Below are 17,325 nucleotides of genomic sequence, written 5' to 3' on the forward strand. Positions count from 1 at the left end.
AAATGTTGACTAATATATATATAAATGTTCCCCCCATTGTGCAATATAATGTGCAATAACTTTTTATTTATTAGTTACCACCCCATCCTAGCACATCCCTGCATCTCTACCTCTTTCTATTCTATTCTACTCTATTCTATTCTATTCTATTCTATTCTATTCTATTCTATTCTGTCATCTATAGCACAACTGTACATACCACTTATTTATTTATTTAACAATTTATATTCCTAATATTTGTCTATTTATATTTACATATGTGTATTTTATTCTCATCTTATGTTTGATGTCTGTATGTTGTTGCTGTCTCTGTGTACTGGAAGCTATTGACACTAAAACAAATTCCTAGTATGCGCAAGCATACTTGGGAATAAAAGCTCTTTCTTTCTTTCTTTTTCTATACACAAACACACACACACACACACACACACACACACTAACCCTAGCCCTAAACCTAACCCTTACAGAAAACTTTCTGCATTTTTACTTTCTCAAAAAAACTCATTCTGTATGATTTATAATCTTTTGTACCCATGGGGACCTCAAGCCAGTCCCCACAATGTCAAAAATTTCAGGTTTTACTATCCTTGTGGGGACAACTACTCTGTAAAATTAACTGCTGTCTAAAATACTAAACCCAAAGTGTTGCTAAAGTTACAGCAGTCAGTAGTTATAGGTTAATTGCATTTTTTAGTTAGTTTAAAATAAAGTAACTACGAATAAATTAGCTAAAATTACATCACAACTCTGACAACTAATAAAATCTAGAAGAACTTATTAGCCTATGGCAAGTTAATTTATCTTACTGGACAATAATAGGTTGTACTACAATTATAAAAACAAAGTTTGCGTGTATGTTTTAATATAATGTCAGAACTATTTTGTAGTGAATGGGGGAAACATGTTGAAAACGAAATGTTTATAACAATTGTTTTATTAGCATCCAGTGCTTGTTTTTAATTTTGTTTTTGTATCTGTACATATGTGTTATAAATTACTGATTACATTTTTATAGTGGTATCATCTTAAAACCTAAAGCTAAAAGCAGGTACTGACTGAAGTTTGAATAACATTGTATCATGATCTTAATTTGCTCTCGTATTTTTAAATGACAGAGACAGTAAGAATAGTATTAAATTGTGCAATTTCGAATTCAGCGTATGTGTGGTATTATATTTGTAATGTGTAATGACCCTCCTGTCTGACAGGTGGCAGTATGGTTGTTGTGTAACAGAAAGTGCAGTTTGTTATGGGTGATGAAGAAGTCGAACAGCACTAGCCCGCGTGGAAAACATTGCGGAAAGGTTTGCCAGGTATAGAAAACTTATATGTGTGTATATATATTTCGAAACATAATTTTAATTTCTTCCCGTCTTAATGCTTTTAATGTGATTCAGAAATCGCAGTATGTGCGGATGACGTGATATTCTAACGCCACACGCGCAAGACTGTAAAGAGTCAAGTTGGATTTTGTGTTTGTTGGTGAAAAACACATTGTGCTATGTTTTCTGAGCCGTTATGATTTTTGCCTTTTAAAGGATGTCGGAGGAAATACAGTCAGACTCGCATAATAAACACGTTAATGAAGAAAAGGTAAAGAAGAAGAAAAAGAAAAGTAAAACTCCAGACCAGCATGAACCCACTGAAAGTCCAGAGGTACAGACTAAAAAGCACCATAAAAAAAAGAAGCATAAGAAGAACAAAGAACTGGAGAATGTAAGTCTGCAAACACCTAAAGACAAACATAAGAAAAGAAAGCTGAATGAAGAAGTGGAGGATGTCACAAGCGTGCAGAAAGTAAAAGACAAAAAAGCACCTTCAGCTGAGTCAGAAGAGCTGCAGGATTCAGGGGCACAGGAGTCTGCTAAGAAAAAGAAAAAGAGAGCAAATGTGACCCAGGAAGACTGTGAAGATACGGCACAAGGAGAACAGCCTGTCACGACTACAGAACATGAAGAAGTCCAACACATGGATGATCAGGAAAGTGATTCACCTGCTGTACAAATTGGTACTAGAAAGCGCAAAAGAAAGGGAACACAGTTGGATGAACCAGAAGTTGATCCCAAGCTCTTGAATGAACTGAAAGAATTTCGTCCTAAAATAGAGTCCAGGAGCTCACATGAAATCAATAAAATGATCATGTATGATCTACCAAGGTTCAAGGAATTCAGAAAGCAGGGTAGGCTGTTTATAACCAGTATATAAAATATTTGACTAATGTTTTTGCAGATCAGCATATGCAGTTTATTTATACTCAAAGATTAAGTGTATAGTGTCCATCAACAAGTATTTTTTGTCTTTTAACTTTTACACTTTTATAGGCATCACATTGAGACATGGAAGATACTCTGATGCAGAAAATGAGAGGTTAAGACAGAACGTTTCAGATTTTATTGCTCTCACGGGAGTGAAAGATGCTACCATGCTCTTTCACCCAAAACGTTTCCCAGATGAGAGACAGGAATTGACAAAGCTGAAAAAGGTCCACAAGTTTTTTGAAAGGATAGGTGAGTCTCAACAGTCACATTGGTTTTACTCACTTCTCTGTCGTCTTGATGTTGATTTTGTTTTTGAAAGGTCTATCCTTCTGCATTTTTTTTTTTGGTAGAAAGAGACTATACAAGACATGCTAGTCTTGCATCCTAGATATGCTGTTACACATGCAAATTGTAGGCATAGTCCACACAAAAATGAAAATTCTGATCATTTACTCACCCTCATGTTGTTTTCTTATATGGGCCATTCTACAGAATTGGTGCAAACTGCCACAACCAAAAAACACAATTAAAAAGCAGTTAAATATTCCATCTTAGATGTTTAAGATTCTAAGATCCTAAGACCCTTCTATTATCTATTGAAAGCCACAATAATATTTAAAATATCTGTAAGCTTAATATATAAAAACATCATTTAGTGGGTACTTTCAATGGGGAGGTCCTGAACCCTAACCCCTAAATTTCAGCTTATAAAATTATTGAAATAATTTTTGCATTTTATTCCATTGTTGTTTTTAAAAATATATTTTCGTTTTTTTAAATGCTCCGCATTTAACCCATCCAAGTGCGCAAACACAGTAGTAAGTAGTGAACAAACACACGCACACACACCGTGAACTATCGCTACGGCGCCCGGGAAGCAGTTGGGGGATCGATTGGTGCCTTGCTCAAGGGACTCACCTCAGTCGTGTTATTGAGGGTGGAGAGAGCGCTGGTTATTCACTCCCTCCACCTTCAATCCCTGCCGGACCTGGGACTCGAACCCACAACCTTTTGATTACAAGCCCTACTCCCTAACCATTAGGCCACGGCTGCCCCCGTTTGTGAACATGTCACAAAACTGAGATTGATTTTAACTACACTGTTTTGGTTCATGTTATCATTGTTTCAGAAGTGACAAAAGGGAACACACAGGCCTCTTATTAGGGGAAAATAAACAAAATTTTAGTACAGTTATGCAAATGTTTAATATTTTGGTATGTTTTAGTAGTGTTTTACAATGTGGGTTAAAATTCTGTAATGTGTCAGCGCCAATAGCCTTATGGTTAGTGTGCCGACATATAGCGCAACTGTGCTCACAGATCTGCAGATGCTGCTCTCCTCTTTGCCCAGTACTTTCCTGTCATCCCTCTACCCTCCTGTCCATTAAAGGTATGAAAAAAATTCTGTAATGTGATGTGGTCGCTACCAAAACCAAAACAACTGTCACTACTAAAAATGTGTTGTGACAACCGAAATGGGATGTTTTGTCAAAAATAAAGTATACTGAATTATCAGCTAAGATGTTATGATAGTGTTTGGTTCAGTGTATATTCAAACTAATGAATCCTTAACTTGGAAATCAGTGTGATCAACTTTTTTGCCTTTTACAAAGAAAAATTAGATTCAAAATACAATTTACAAACTACAACACACACAAAAACAAAATATATATATATATATATATATATATATATATATAATATATATATATATATATATGTTATATATTTTTTTAAAATCTTAATAGGTCAGTATAATTCTTAAATTATATATTACTGTGTTTCGCTAGTGACAAATTTGGGGCGAAGACAACTATTCCAAAACTTTCTGAAAGTACAATATGAGAATTAACTGCAAAAATTACTAGAAATGTGTACCTTGGATATTATGGAATTTGCATACATACAAAAGATTTTTTCCAACTCTGACTTTGAACCAGTTCTGTACAGTGGCCCATATACATCTGGGATTGCATGACAGTGAGTAAACGATGAGAGAATTTTCATTTTTGGTATTTCTTTGAGTATGAAGACTTGTCATGTTTAAAAACATATTAAACATTGTAATAGGTTGTACTGAAAATGTACAGTTTTTGTTGTTTAATCTGTTTGTCATCTTTTTTTTTTTTTCAAATCAAACTTAAACAGCTGAAGGAATTCCCAGGCCTTGCCATGATGTTTTTAACCGTGGAAGGAAAGTTTTTGATGGTAGAAACTATAAGGGAAGGTAAATTAAATTGCAGTTTTATAAGGTATTTGATCTTAGAAAATTGATCTGCTCTTTGGTTGTTGTTGTGTAATAAACCTCAGTGCTTCCTTTTCTTAAAAGGTTTACAGAAGACGAAGTCAAGTTATTGCGCAAGTATCATTCTCTACATGGCAGTAACTGGCAAAAGATTTCTGAGCTGACTGGTCGAAGTGCTTACTCTCTCGAGAAACGCTTTACCCAGCTTAATAGTGGTAAGTCTAATTCAACAAGCTGCTTTTCAAAATTTCCATCATTGTAAATTCCATGTTTAGTAATGGTTGGTTATTCCCGTCAATTTGCATCGCACAGCCAGAAAAACTGGGCCGTGGTCTGCAAAAGAGGAGCAGAGACTTTTGAGGGCTGTGCGAGACCATGTTGTAACGGTGCTGAAATCAAAGTCCCCTAATAAAAAACCCCCCAAAAAAGTCAGTAGAGAAATACTGTACCAAAAATTGCCTTGGTTCAACATCTCCCTGAAAGTTAAAACTCGATGTTGGAGCAAATGCAGAGAGAAATGGTGAGTCATTAGAAAATCTTTATCTTTAATAAATGTTAAGTGGTTCTCTATTTGTATAATCAACGTTGTCACTGAATTTTCTCCTTCACCCCAAGGATGTCCATCCTCACGGTACGGATGTCTTCAGGGACTTGTAGTGGAAGGCAGACTCAGGAGGGCAAAATCAGACTCATCAAAGCGTAAGAGATCTTGTTTTTGCATGCTAACTTAGCTTTTGTTTTCCTGTTATCATGTTTTTCTTTATCAGCCTTCTATGTCATGTATTCACACAGAATGTATCAATTGCAAGTGGAAGATGTTTCGGATGTCAACTGGGATGATCTCACAGCTGTTTTCGGGTGAGGATTATATGCAGTTTCGATTGGGTTATGTGGCAAATAATATACATCTATTTATGACAAGATCCCAATCTTATCATGGTTCTTTTGTTTATAATGCTTCTTTTGATTATTTTGTTTTTTAAGACTTTTTTTTTTTAATAAGTTACTGAGCAGTACAGCCAAACTTATTTCTCCATTTGGGAAAAAAAGCCATACAAGCTTTATAGTTTGAATAGTTGACTCCAAAATGAAACTTCTGTCATCATTTACTTACCCTCAAGTTGGTCCAGACCTGTATGAGTTTCTTTTTTCTCTTGAGCACAAAACAATATATTTTGAAAAATGTTAGTAATCGAACAGTTGACGGTAACCACTGACTTCCATAACATGGAAAAAAGTAACATGAAAGTCCATGGCTACCATTAGCTGTCTCTTTAAAGGGTTAGTTCACTCAAAATGAACATTCTGGCGTAAATTACCCACCCTCATGTTGTTCCAAACCGTAAGACTTTCGTTCATCTTCGGAACACAAATTAAGATATTTTTGATGAAAACCGAGAAGTCTCTGACCCTCCCATAGACTTCAAGGGTACTACCACGTTCAAGGCTCAGAATAGTATCAAGATGGTCGGCAAAGTATTCCATGTGACATCAATGGTTTAACTGTAATTTCATGAAGCTACAAGAATACTTTTTGTGCACAAAGAAAACAATAATAATGGCTTTATTCCACATTTTCGTCTCTACTGCGTCACTACCCTATCATTTTGCACTATGTGCTGCTTCCCTCAAAATCTCTCTTCTGCTCAATTTAATGCACAAAATATCTCTTTTGCACAATTTCATGTACAGATGTCTCTTCTGTAAAACGTCATGTACAGTACTTGTGTATATGTATGTTTTGTATGTGTAGTCAACTATTTATTATAGTTATAGTATTTATAGTATATGTATAGTCAGATGGTTAACTGTTGTATAAGTCTATAATTGCTTTTCTTATTCATGTACTGTTGTATGTTTATATTATGCTTAACTAGTATGTATCACCATCATCCTGTGAGACACGACATCTCGTTCCACTATATGTCCACACATGTAGCGGAATGACAATAAAGCTCGGCTTGACTTGACTTGTGGATGCACATTCAAGAGAGTATTCCGAAGCATGCGTGTGGCGGCACTGCGTCTTTCTTTGCATGTAAACAAGGCATGGTGCATGTGTTCAACGTCATAACGCCAGATCTGGGTCAGTGCCGCCATATACATGCGTCGTGGTAACATACTCTTGTGAACGCGTGTCCACAAGGGAAGCGGTACAGATAAAAAATGTGGAATAAAGTCATTAATTTTGTTCTCTTTGTGCACAAAAAGTATTCTCGTAGCTTCATAAAATTACAATTGAACCACTGATGTCACATGAACTACTTTGCCGATCATCTTGATACTTTTCTGAGCCTTGAATGTGGTAGTACCCTTGGAGTCTATGGGAGGGTCAGAGACCTCTTGGATTTCATCAAAAATATCTTAAATTGTGTTCCAAAGATGAACGAAGGACTTAGGGGTTTGGAACAGCATGAGGGTTAATGTAGGGAGTAATTAATGACAGAATTTTTTCATTTTTGAGTGAACTAACCCTTTAAAGGAGTACCATCAGCTGTCTCTTTAAGGAAGTTCACTTCCAGAACAAAAACTTACAGATAATTTACTCACCCCCTTGTCATCCAAGACGTTCATGTCTTTCTTTCTTCAGTCATAAAGAGATAATGTTTTTTTGGGGCAAATATTTCAGGATTTTTTTCTGTTTATAGTGGACTTCTATGGCGCCCGCTAGTTTGAACTTCAAAATGCATTTTAAATGCATCTTCAAAGGGCTCCAGCCAAGGAAAAATGGTCTTATCTAGCAAAACAATTGGCTAATTTCTAAAAAAAAAAAAAAAAAAAAAATTTACAATTATTTCTGTAGTTTACTGGTAAATAATGTATTGGTAAATAATGTCTTAGCAACATTCAGCTTGTCTTATTGTATATGTAAGTAACTACAATATGATCCATGGTGTTGTTGAAAGTGTATGGTTGAACGTTGGAATCTTTTCCAATGATATGAGAATTTCATCATCTCTGGAGATTACCCATGGTGATATTACTAGATCCGGAATAAAGAATATCCTCTAAGGAGCTAATTAAGTAGTGTGAATGGCATCTGAGTGCAATTACACGGGTTGCATTATTCAGTTTCCCAGCAAGTAACTAGACTAATGCACATGCTTATTCAGGCATGATAATGCTGCTGCTGATGTAAACAAGCTTGGTGTCACGTGTTTTTCGTCTTTGCCTCACAGGGATGTTCCTCCAGCATATGTGCAAGCCAAGTGGCACAAGCTTAAAATTTGCCATGTGCCTGATTGGAAGAGCAAGTGTTTTGGAGGTTAGTGTGTTCATTAATTTCACATTATCATTGAATTTGGCTTTATACCTTACAGATTGTCGTTGTAGATCCAGCATTGTGTTTTTCGTTTTCCATAGTGTATTCCAGAGATGGAAACTTAAGTTGCAAAAAATGGTTTCTTGAGCTTTGTAAACAATTGACTTGAAGTCTAAAAGGACTTCAGGGACTTGACATGTTTGGTGTACATTAAAATAATTGGTCCCACTTAACTACTATGTACTTACTTTTTAATTAATCATTTGATACAATGCACTTGCACCCATTTGTACATACATGTTTTTGTGCTTTTTACATTATTGTTGACCCATCCCTTACGCCTTAACCCACCCTTAAACCTAACCATACCACCAAACCTATGCCTAACCTCACCCCCATATCCCACCTCAATAGCTGCAGTGCTTTGCAATGCCATATGAACACAATAAGTAGTTTTTGATGCCACCTAATGTAAAGTGGGACCAAATAAATATTTGATGTAGAAACCTAACACATCTAGTAGTGCATTTAATGACTAATGTGTTGTATGGTTATTTTGTTGTTTCTTCTAGACATTGTTGACTTCCTCTATGAGAGAGTCTTGCCAGACATGATGAAAGACTGTGAAGACTTTGATGACGATGAGCTGAAGGTTGACCAGAAGCAGAGCTTTCTTCTATCTGACATTTTTAGGGACATTAATGAGGATCACTGCAGTGACAGTGATGAGGAGAGTGGCCCAAAAGAGAACGACAACTCCTCTTGAACTATGATCGCTTGTGCAGGTCAATCAGACTATAACAATGACTTATGTAAAAATATTACACTGAATACTAAAGAGAAAAATACATGTAAAAGATATATGACACTTTCCTTTTATTCTTGTTATTCCATTAATTTTTTATTCAGAATTGAATAAACAGGATTTGTTTTATGATTTTTAAAGGTCTTGTAAACAAGGACAATTTTCTCCTTCCCATATGAAGGTAAAACATGAATGAGAGAGGTAAACAATGGTTGGTAAGTCAGGTGAGAAATGTTAGGCAATATTGTAAGTGTTTGAGGTCATTTTGAAACATTCAATCAAACAAACACAAACAACTGTTTCACCTCAGCCCTACGAGTCATCAGATTACACTTTCAAACCAGCCATGGCCCGTTCCAGTGGATTAGAGCTCCAGAAGTCATGGTCCCAACCCAGGAACCACCCTGAGAAGGTGGGGGGTTCAAAGCCCTGCTTCACTGTAACAATGGGAGTTCTCTTGTCCCTGTTGGCAGGATCTGACTCGATATATTTGGCAGCTAAATTAGGAAAGAGAAATGGTTAGCTAATGAAGACATTAGCAAAATACTGCAGTTGAAAATGGGAAACTTCTCACCTGAAGTCACAGCTTCTCCTTTTTCCTCTTCATTAGCTTCATTCCCGATCCAAACAAAGACCTTGGAGACGATGATTTCAAGCATGTACAGTGTTAGATTTTCTTTTCTTGAGTGCATTCTTTTGCAAGTGTCACAAATACACCATAAGTTTACCTGATCCCAAGTGTCCAAGACCATGACATCATCTGGAGCTAAGTCTTCTTGGGTCATCTCGCCTGGCACCTCTTCAATCTATATTGGCACAAAGCAAACATTGTTAGATTCTTTTCTGATTTCAATGTTTATGTTTGGTGGACTGTAATTAAGTTTAATCATTCATCATGGAAACTCACAAGGAATTGTCCTGTCTTGTTGGAGCATGCAAAAAGCCTAGGAGGATGGGAGTCCATTTTGGTCTTGAGCCTTTCGGAGGTGCGATACTGTGCTTTTCCTCCAAGAGCACTCCAGAAGTCAGCTACATAGACATTTGAGTAAGAAGAGTTATTGAATAACACTTACAGTTGAGACCAAAAGTTTACATAGAACTTGCAGAATCCGTAAAATGTTAATTGTTTTACCAAAATAGGCCAGATTATAACAAATGCATATTGTTTTTTATTTAGTACTGACCTGAATAAGAAATTTCACATAATAAATGTTTACATATAGTACACAAGAGGAAATAATGGTTTAATTTATAAAAATGACCATGTTCATAAGTTTACATACACTTGATTCATCATACTGTGTTGTTACCTGAATGATCCACAGCTCTTTTTTTGTTTAGTGATAGTTGTTGATAAGTCCCTTGTTTGTCCTAAACAGTTAAACTGCCCACGGTTCCCACAAATTATTTGTTTTTTCAACATTTTTGTGTATTTGAACCCTTTTTAACAATGACTATGATTTTGAGATCCATCTTTTCACAATGAGGACAACTGAGTGACTCATATGCAAATATTACAGAAGGTTTAAACATTAACTGATGCTTTAGAAGGAAAACCGATGCATTAAGAGCCAAGGGTGTAAACTTTTGAACAGAACGAAGATGTGTACATATAAGTATAATATTTTTTTTTATTTAGTACTGCCCTTCAGAAGATGTTCCCCAGCAGACAAAATCAGTTAAATTTACCCTGATCTATTAAAAATCAATCTTATTTAAACTTTTGAACAGGGTTATTTTTATAAATTCAACTATTATTTTCTCTTGTGGACTATATGTAAGTGTCTTTTATGTGAAATATCTTATTCAGGTCAGTACTAAATAAACAATAACATGCATTTTGTATGATCCCTATTATTTTGTTAAAATAGTTAACATTTTGCAGATTCTGCAAGGTGTATGTAAACTTTTGACCTCAACTGTATATTCTGAATGCAACTTTTAAAAAAGGGCAGTAAAACACTCCTCTACAGTGACAGAAGTATACCTACCTCCCTCTGCTCCTTCTGATATCTCTGAAAGATTTACTCCTAAAATGCTTCCAAGCTTTTTGGCTCCATTCTTTTCTGCAGTACTTGTACCATGACCCAGCCACAGCTTAGAGCCTGAAGCGGTCACCAAAACAAAGGCATCATTGGAGTTGAGGTTGGAGGCCACAGGATCGACCTGTTCCCGGCAAAGTGAACAACAACTGTCAGAGGAGAACCAATTTTGCATATATTTTCAAATGAAGAACAGTTGATAAAAATGAAACCGCATCATACAATGGTACATTGAAAGCATACTTCCATTTATTTCGACTCACCTCAACAGCTCGTGTGTGCCCGGCCGGATTGGCACGCACTTGGAAAAGCCGGGTTGCAGAAGCCTTCGATTGGCCACCCTCTCGTGAAGTCCCACCCTTGTGCACCACCATTGGTTGCCCGCCAAAGATACTCATGAGATGAGGAGGTTCTTTGCCTTCCATTACTCGCACCTTAATAAACATTCACATTTAAGATGGCGTTACCAATTTGCTTTGTTGGTATTTGTCAAAGGTGTTCAGTTGGGTGTACAGCAGAGCTCCAATACTGATAAACACCCAAACCTGCTAATCAAGGTCTTCAGGATGACTAGAAACCTTAAAACAAGTGTGTTGGGGCAGGTTGGGGTTAAACTCCGCAGAACATTTGCCCTCAAGGAGCAGGATTGGACACCCCTGGTCTGTATTTTAGTAGTAGGTGTATGTGCACCAAGCAAATGTCACCTGCACAGGACTCCCGCCGAGCTCTGTATCAAGCTGGGCAGCCAGAATGGCAGAAGCTCCTTTCTCATCTTGACTGGACTCTTCTCCTTGCCTGTGGACATAACAAGCAACTCCATTTAATAGACCTTTGCAGTGATGACTCATCTCATTGACTAAGAGAACCCTAGCCTGGTGGGGCTAAGAGATAATAAAAGACTGTTCTGTTACCCAAGTGTTTTTGCGTAACATGAGAAGACAAAGCCTTTGGCTTACGACCAGGTTCAGTCATTCATAAAGAATTGAAAGGATTCCAGTAATTCTGTAGCTTTTACCATATATATATAATCTGCCCCTGACGTCCTCCATGCTTGTAGCTGTACAGGATGATGTAACTGTCTCCTCCAAAGAACTGCCCATGAATGGATGGGTCAACTGGAACCTTGTCTGATCCCTCAATGCGCCAGATCTTTTCAAAGCAACAAAATTGCCCTTTATTTTGGCTACTTAAAACCACTTGATAGTTGTACAACAATACAGAACAAATGTACCTTTTTCTCCCCCTTTCCGTCATCTACCATGCCATGCTGGGCAGCCATTGCTTCTGATTTGTGCAAAGATGATGCATCAAAGGGCACCTTCTTGATTTTCGCAATTTTGTTGGGCACATAGGCTTGTCCCATACCCTTGGTCTGGTCTGTATCACGCCAGAACTTGAAGAACTGTTTGAAGAGAGGAGTCTCTCCATTCTCAGGGATGATCTGGACCTCAGTGTGTTTGGGATAGCCCATCTTACTGATGAAGTCCTCGGCGGCTTTCATACCTGCACTCCGCTCTTCTTTATTAGCATCTTTACCTGTGATATCAAAGAAATGAAAAGTCAAGATTTACATTCAGGCGTGTCCCAAATGCAAATATTGAACTCATTTGAATGGGGTGCTGAGCTGACCTTTCCAGACAAATATCTTGCCGTTGGAACCGTGATCCAAGATAAAGCAGTCGGTGGACTCCAGTGCACTCTGAGAGAAGGGGTTTTCATCAGCCACCAAAGTGACAGACATACTCCCACTGGCATCTGAGACCTAGGCAATAATGACCACCATATTAACCCATTTTGTTAAGTTTTCAATATAAAAAAAAGGGAAAACCTACAGCTTGCTGTACCTTGTACAGTCTTGCAGACTTCCTGTTGGATGCATCAGTCTTGGTGTCTTCAGCCTGAGCATCAGGAAGATCAGGCTTTGGTCCAAGAATCTGACAAAATATAGGAAAGCATTCGCCTTAAGAAAATAATACTGAATACTAATAGCTAGAATACACTAAACAACGTTTGCCCAGATTTTTGATTAATTGCAGTCTGGAAAAGCAACACTTGTTGAGGTTGTCACAGCCAGTTCAGTTCAGTCAAACATTAAACATGTTAGATATTTTACAAACATTTACTCCTAGCAATGAGACACATGTCTCTACGTGAGTATATTGTGTCCGTAATGACTTGATGGTCTGGTAGTATGTGATCTTCAGTTGTAAAATATTTAATGTGCAGGTCTTCTCTGTAACATTTACAAAAGTCAGAAGTTTACACACACCTTGCAGAATCTGCAAAATGTTAATTTACCAAAATAAGCAAACCTCATAATACAAAATGCATTTTTTTAAATTTAGTACTGACCAAAAAATATATATTCACATAAAAGTTTACATACGCTTGATTCTTAATACTGTGTTGTTACCTGAAGGATCCACAGCTGTTTTTTTGTTTAGTGATAGTTGTCCATTGTTTGTCCTGAACAGGACTGCCCAGAAAAATCCTTCAAGTCCCACAAATTCTTTGTTTTTTTTTTGTTTTTTAGCATTTTTTTGTATTTGAACCCTTTCCAAAATGTCTGCATGATTTTGAGCTCCATCTTTTCACACTGAGGACAACTGAGGGACTAATATGCAACTATTACACAAGGTTCAAATGCTCACTGATGCTCCAGAAGGAAAATCAATGCATTAAGAGCCAAGGGTGAAAACTTCTGAACATAATGAAGATGTATACATTGTTCTTATTTTGCCTAAATATCATATTTTGTTATATTTAGTACTGCCCTTCAGAAGCTACAGAAGATACTTACATGTTTCCTAGAAAACAAGATAATTTACATTTACCCTGAACTTTAAATTCAAAAAGTTTTCACCCCCCGGCTATTAATGCATCATGTTTCCTTCTGACGAATTTGTGGGACTTTTTTCTGAAGAACAGCAGGCAGTTTAACTGTTCAGAACAATCAAGAGACTCATAAACAACTATCACTAAACAAACAAACAAAAAACAGCTGTGGATCATTCAGGTAACAACACAGCATTTAAAATCAAGTGTATGTCAACTTTCGAATGGGGTAATTTTTATAAATTCAACTATCTTACAATATCTTATTGAAGTCAGTACTAAATAAAAAATAACATGCATTTTGTATGATCCCTCTTATTTTGTATTTGTAACTTTTGACTTCAACTGTATATCAAACAGGAATCAATGAAACGTCTTTCTTTTATTATACTCACCGCTAGTATCTTCTCATTCTCTGATCCTTCTTCGCATACAGTAAGTTTAGCTCTCCCGCAACGTTCGTTATCACGAATGTCTTTGGAAACGCTGGTGGCCTTCAGTCTCTCAAACTGGTTACACTTGGAGCCACACCACTGGTATACCTCCTAATGCAAGAATAAGAGAAACAGCATGAATACATGGTATCCCTTATGATAAAATGCAAAAAAGCAAAAGATTCATTCATCATCATCTTTTACCTCTCCAAGGTCTAGGATGAAGCAATCACCCGTGTTGAAGCTGTCCCAACTCACAGGTACCTCAATGGCCCGGACTACACGTCTGCCGCTCACATGGAGAACTCGCTTCACATTCACTTTACCGGTAGCTACGTGTTTGAATCCAGAGGCTACTCCACCTTGCTAAAGAAAAGAAAAGCAGTTTAATACGAAAAATTATTTATTGTTCTGCTATTATGAACTGACCAATATGCATTTTATATGCATGGTACATGTATTAACTCTACCCACCATGTATTTAAGACCTGATTTGAAGTAGCCTACAAAGGTTTTTGACTCATGTCCCTGGACTTCTCTGTACTGGATGGGTTTTCCTCCAAGGAAATCATCCATTTGGACAGTGAAGATAGCAGCTGCCCCACTCTCATCCATTGAGCATGCATCACCTAAAGATGGCAATGTTGATAAACAGGTTTTCAGTGAACACGCAAATCATTTACTTAATGCGGAGGACTTTACATGTACAATCTCACCTATCCAGAAGTGAAGGTCATATTGTAGATTGCCAGAGTTTTGCTTTATGGTATTGAGGATTAGGTAGGTGTCGCCTGTGTAGAAGCCACCGTAAAGATTCTTCGGGACAGGCACCAAATCCATGTTTTCAATCCTCCACACCTGCAGGCCTGCCTGCTTCCCTGCCTTCTCAAATTCAGGGTGGTTCACCATGGTGCTGTTTGAAAACAACAACTATTGTAACAGCCATACACAATAGCCATATTCTGCATGCTCTTGTGCTCCACATAGTCTATTGTTGAGAATAAGATTAAATAGAGGAAGGGTGTTGTACTTTGGTCCTCATTTCCTATTAAGTGCATTCATCAAACAAAGGCAGTTTCTGTCTCTCGGGTTTAGAAGATTTGTTCTACATCTTTAAAATTGTTCTAATGCTTCCGCATTAAACTGCTCTCCTGGTATGAAGTGGGTGATGAGGTGGATAAGTCTGGTCATGCCCTAGGGCAAAGATCTCCACCCCCAGTGAATGGAAAATGGAGGAGTCACAAAGGGCGGGTCTGCCTTACTTACTGCAGAGGTGCAACAGCACAACAATACACCTACTTTAACACTTACCTGTTCTCAAGCACTGCCTGTCATTCAAGATTAGACAACACAAAAGGTAAAAGTTAACCTGCTTATATAATGTTTCATAAAATGCAGTTTATTGGTGACTATAGTTATAATATAATTTGCAGTGTTTATGGAAAAAAGTAGTATTTTTTTAAATACCACTGGTCTGTAGCAGATCAGACAGAATAATGCATTAATAAATACAATAAGTAATAATACTTTACCTACCCTAAATGAGTGATGCATGAGAAAAGTAAATAATTAACAACAACATCACCTGGTGAATATGCAACAGGAAACAAACGAATGCTTCTCTATACTAAAGAATGCTTTTGAAATAGACCTACCTGCTGGGTAGAGCTTTCTTTTAAGGTATTGTCAGCAGATGAATCTTGTACGACAGCTGTAGTTTGAGCACTGAGCTTCCGAATGTACTGGGAGTAAGATTTTCAACAGGTTTGTCTCATTTGCATATGAAACCCCTCCTCTTATTAGTCGGCTGTACGAGGATGCATTTTCTTCCGGAAAACACACAAACGCTTATGTTTACTTAGCTTATCTAAATAGGGACATTACATAGACTATTATTGTTTTTATATACAGATAGTTATACATTTTCAAACCTAAACCTACCCCTCACAAAAAACCTTATGCATTTTTACAATTTAAACTTTGTTTACTTTATTTTTATACCAGTTTTACAAATGAGAACGTCCCCAAAGGGAGGTTTTTGGCGATTTTGTTAGGTTTTACACACACAAACAAAGAGTTTGCGGTGTAATATTATATTTTATATTATTAGGTTTAAATGTACAGTAAATGTTAACACTGATTCTTTTTAGTCATAGTAAAGGAGACACCGTGCTGTGTGCAATATTATGTATATAAAAGTTTTGCTTTAAAAGAATGTGCAGAATACGACGTGTGTATATTATTCTGTCCATTCATATAACAATAAATGTAAAAAACCGGGGCAAAACATTGAATGAAACGGATAAATTGCTTTATGTACGAAAATGTAAAACCATTGCCTTGGCCAACAAATATTGCAAGTAAAATTATAAATATTTGTTTATTTAAAACGTGTGGCAGCTTGCCTTGACCTGACATTTATGAAAAATACACTTTGTGGCTTTTTTAAGCTTTTCCCTTGGTTTCGGTGTTGAACTGCCACTTTAGAAAAAAGCAGGTGGTTATTTATCATTTGATCTCATATTTTCTATTTGGTTTGCTTTTTGTCTGACGTGACGATTATTTTCTCATCCATTTTTTGATGAAGCACTGTTGGTCTGTCTGGTAGAGGTGTGTGTATGGCAGGGTTGCCAGGTTTTCACAACAAAACCCGCCCAATTGATACTTAAAGCTAGCCTAAAACTTTATCGGGGTCTCCCGGTAAAAATCCCATTTGGAGGGTAAAATATACATTTTTTGGCGGGGTTCCCCTGGTAGAATTTGCATTCCAGGGACTAAATATCATGTTATATGAGGTTGCGTTAACCCAAGGACATAGGCGGAGGTTTGGCCATGCGGACTTGGGGCAAAAAATACCAATAAAATTGGACAAAAATGCTTCTGCGCAAACAAATGAAATCTATTATGTCTGTTGCCAACAACGTAAAAATGATTAGAAAGTGTCAATTGCAGCTTTAAATTAGGATCTGCTCATGTTGTAATTCTTTTATGCTTTTTTACAGTGTTGCGCATTATAACCAATCCCAAACGATTCTGTTGAGCTTAGGAATGCAATGGCCAATCAGAGACGTTCAGATGAGTCATGGCTGAAAGTCATCAGTTATGTATTCTCTCATCACAAACAGTGTTGCCAAGTCTACGGTTTTCCCACAGAATTGGGCTACTTTAACACTGTTGTTTTTGATGTCCGTAGATTGACTCGACCCCAATAACATCATATTTAGCCCCTGAAATGCTAATTTACCAGGGTAAAATGTGTATTTTATCTCCCAGAATGTGAACAGGGGACCCCCCTCAAAATGCAATTGGGCTAGTTTTGGGCTAGTTTTTGTAGCAACTAGGCGGGTTTTGTTGTGAAAACCTCGTAACCCTGATCATAAACAACAAAGCGCAGATGTACCTACAGTTAAAAGGTTCATTTCACAGACAGCTTTAGTGATCATAA

At 37.0% G+C, this 17,325-nt stretch overlaps 2 protein-coding genes across 3 annotated transcripts; one reads left to right on the plus strand and one right to left on the minus strand.

Moving 5' to 3' along the window:
- The first annotated feature begins 1,189 nt into the window (after nt 1–1,189).
- LOC127164941 (transcription termination factor 1) lies at nt 1,190–8,634 on the plus strand. The gene is made up of 10 exons (XM_051109126.1): nt 1,190–1,313; nt 1,539–2,179; nt 2,322–2,507; nt 4,406–4,484; nt 4,587–4,717; nt 4,815–5,022; nt 5,118–5,201; nt 5,295–5,360; nt 7,682–7,767; nt 8,337–8,634. Exons 2-10 carry the CDS (start codon nt 1,540–1,542, stop codon nt 8,528–8,530), a joined length of 1,674 nt encoding a protein of 557 aa, XP_050965083.1. The 5' UTR covers nt 1,190–1,313; nt 1,539; the 3' UTR covers nt 8,531–8,634.
- Nucleotides 8,635–8,896: 262 nt separating this feature from the next.
- Nucleotides 8,897–15,660, minus strand: gsnb (gelsolin b). Of its 2 annotated transcripts, XM_051109125.1 has the most exons (16): nt 15,536–15,660; nt 14,597–14,793; nt 14,355–14,509; nt 14,085–14,246; nt 13,842–13,991; nt 12,456–12,545; nt 12,241–12,373; nt 11,843–12,147; nt 11,627–11,760; nt 11,316–11,406; nt 10,875–11,045; nt 10,561–10,735; nt 9,477–9,598; nt 9,298–9,375; nt 9,144–9,204; nt 8,897–9,066 (listed from the first exon to the last, which is right to left on the minus strand). In XM_051109125.1, the coding sequence occupies exons 2-16, from the start codon at nt 14,787–14,789 to the stop codon at nt 8,897–8,899; spliced, it is 2,190 nt and encodes a 729-aa protein (XP_050965082.1). In that variant the 5' UTR covers nt 14,790–14,793; nt 15,536–15,660. The 2 variants fall into 2 exon arrangements, with proteins under 2 accessions (XP_050965082.1, XP_050965081.1); XM_051109124.1 differs by having other exon boundaries at nt 9,144–9,375.
- Nucleotides 15,661–17,325: the final 1,665 nt, after the last annotated feature.

The sequence above is a fragment of the Labeo rohita genome, chromosome 5 (assembly GCF_022985175.1).
Source record: "Labeo rohita strain BAU-BD-2019 chromosome 5, IGBB_LRoh.1.0, whole genome shotgun sequence".
In the NCBI taxonomy this organism is placed as follows: Eukaryota; Metazoa; Chordata; class Actinopteri; order Cypriniformes; family Cyprinidae; genus Labeo; species Labeo rohita.

Excerpts from the sequence above, each read along its gene's own strand:
- LOC127164941 (XM_051109126.1), top strand. The coding sequence starts at position 1,540 with ATGTCGGAGGAAATACAGTCAGACTCGCATAATAAACACGTTAATGAA. Across the intron at positions 2,180-2,321 it reads CAAGGAATTCAGAAAGCAGG|GCATCACATTGAGACATGGA; the intron begins GTAGGCTGTTTA and ends ACACTTTTATAG. Across the intron at positions 4,718-4,814 it reads CTTTACCCAGCTTAATAGTG|CCAGAAAAACTGGGCCGTGG; the intron begins GTAAGTCTAATT and ends TGCATCGCACAG.
- gsnb (XM_051109124.1), bottom strand. The coding sequence starts at position 14,789 with ATGGTGAACCACCCTGAATTTGAGAAGGCAGGGAAGCAGGCAGGCCTG. Across the intron at positions 12,546-13,841 it reads AGAATGAGAAGATACTAGCG|ATTCTTGGACCAAAGCCTGA; the intron begins GTGAGTATAATA and ends ATATTTTGTCAG. Across the intron at positions 12,374-12,455 it reads AGTCTGCAAGACTGTACAAG|GTCTCAGATGCCAGTGGGAG; the intron begins GTACAGCAAGCT and ends ATTATTGCCTAG.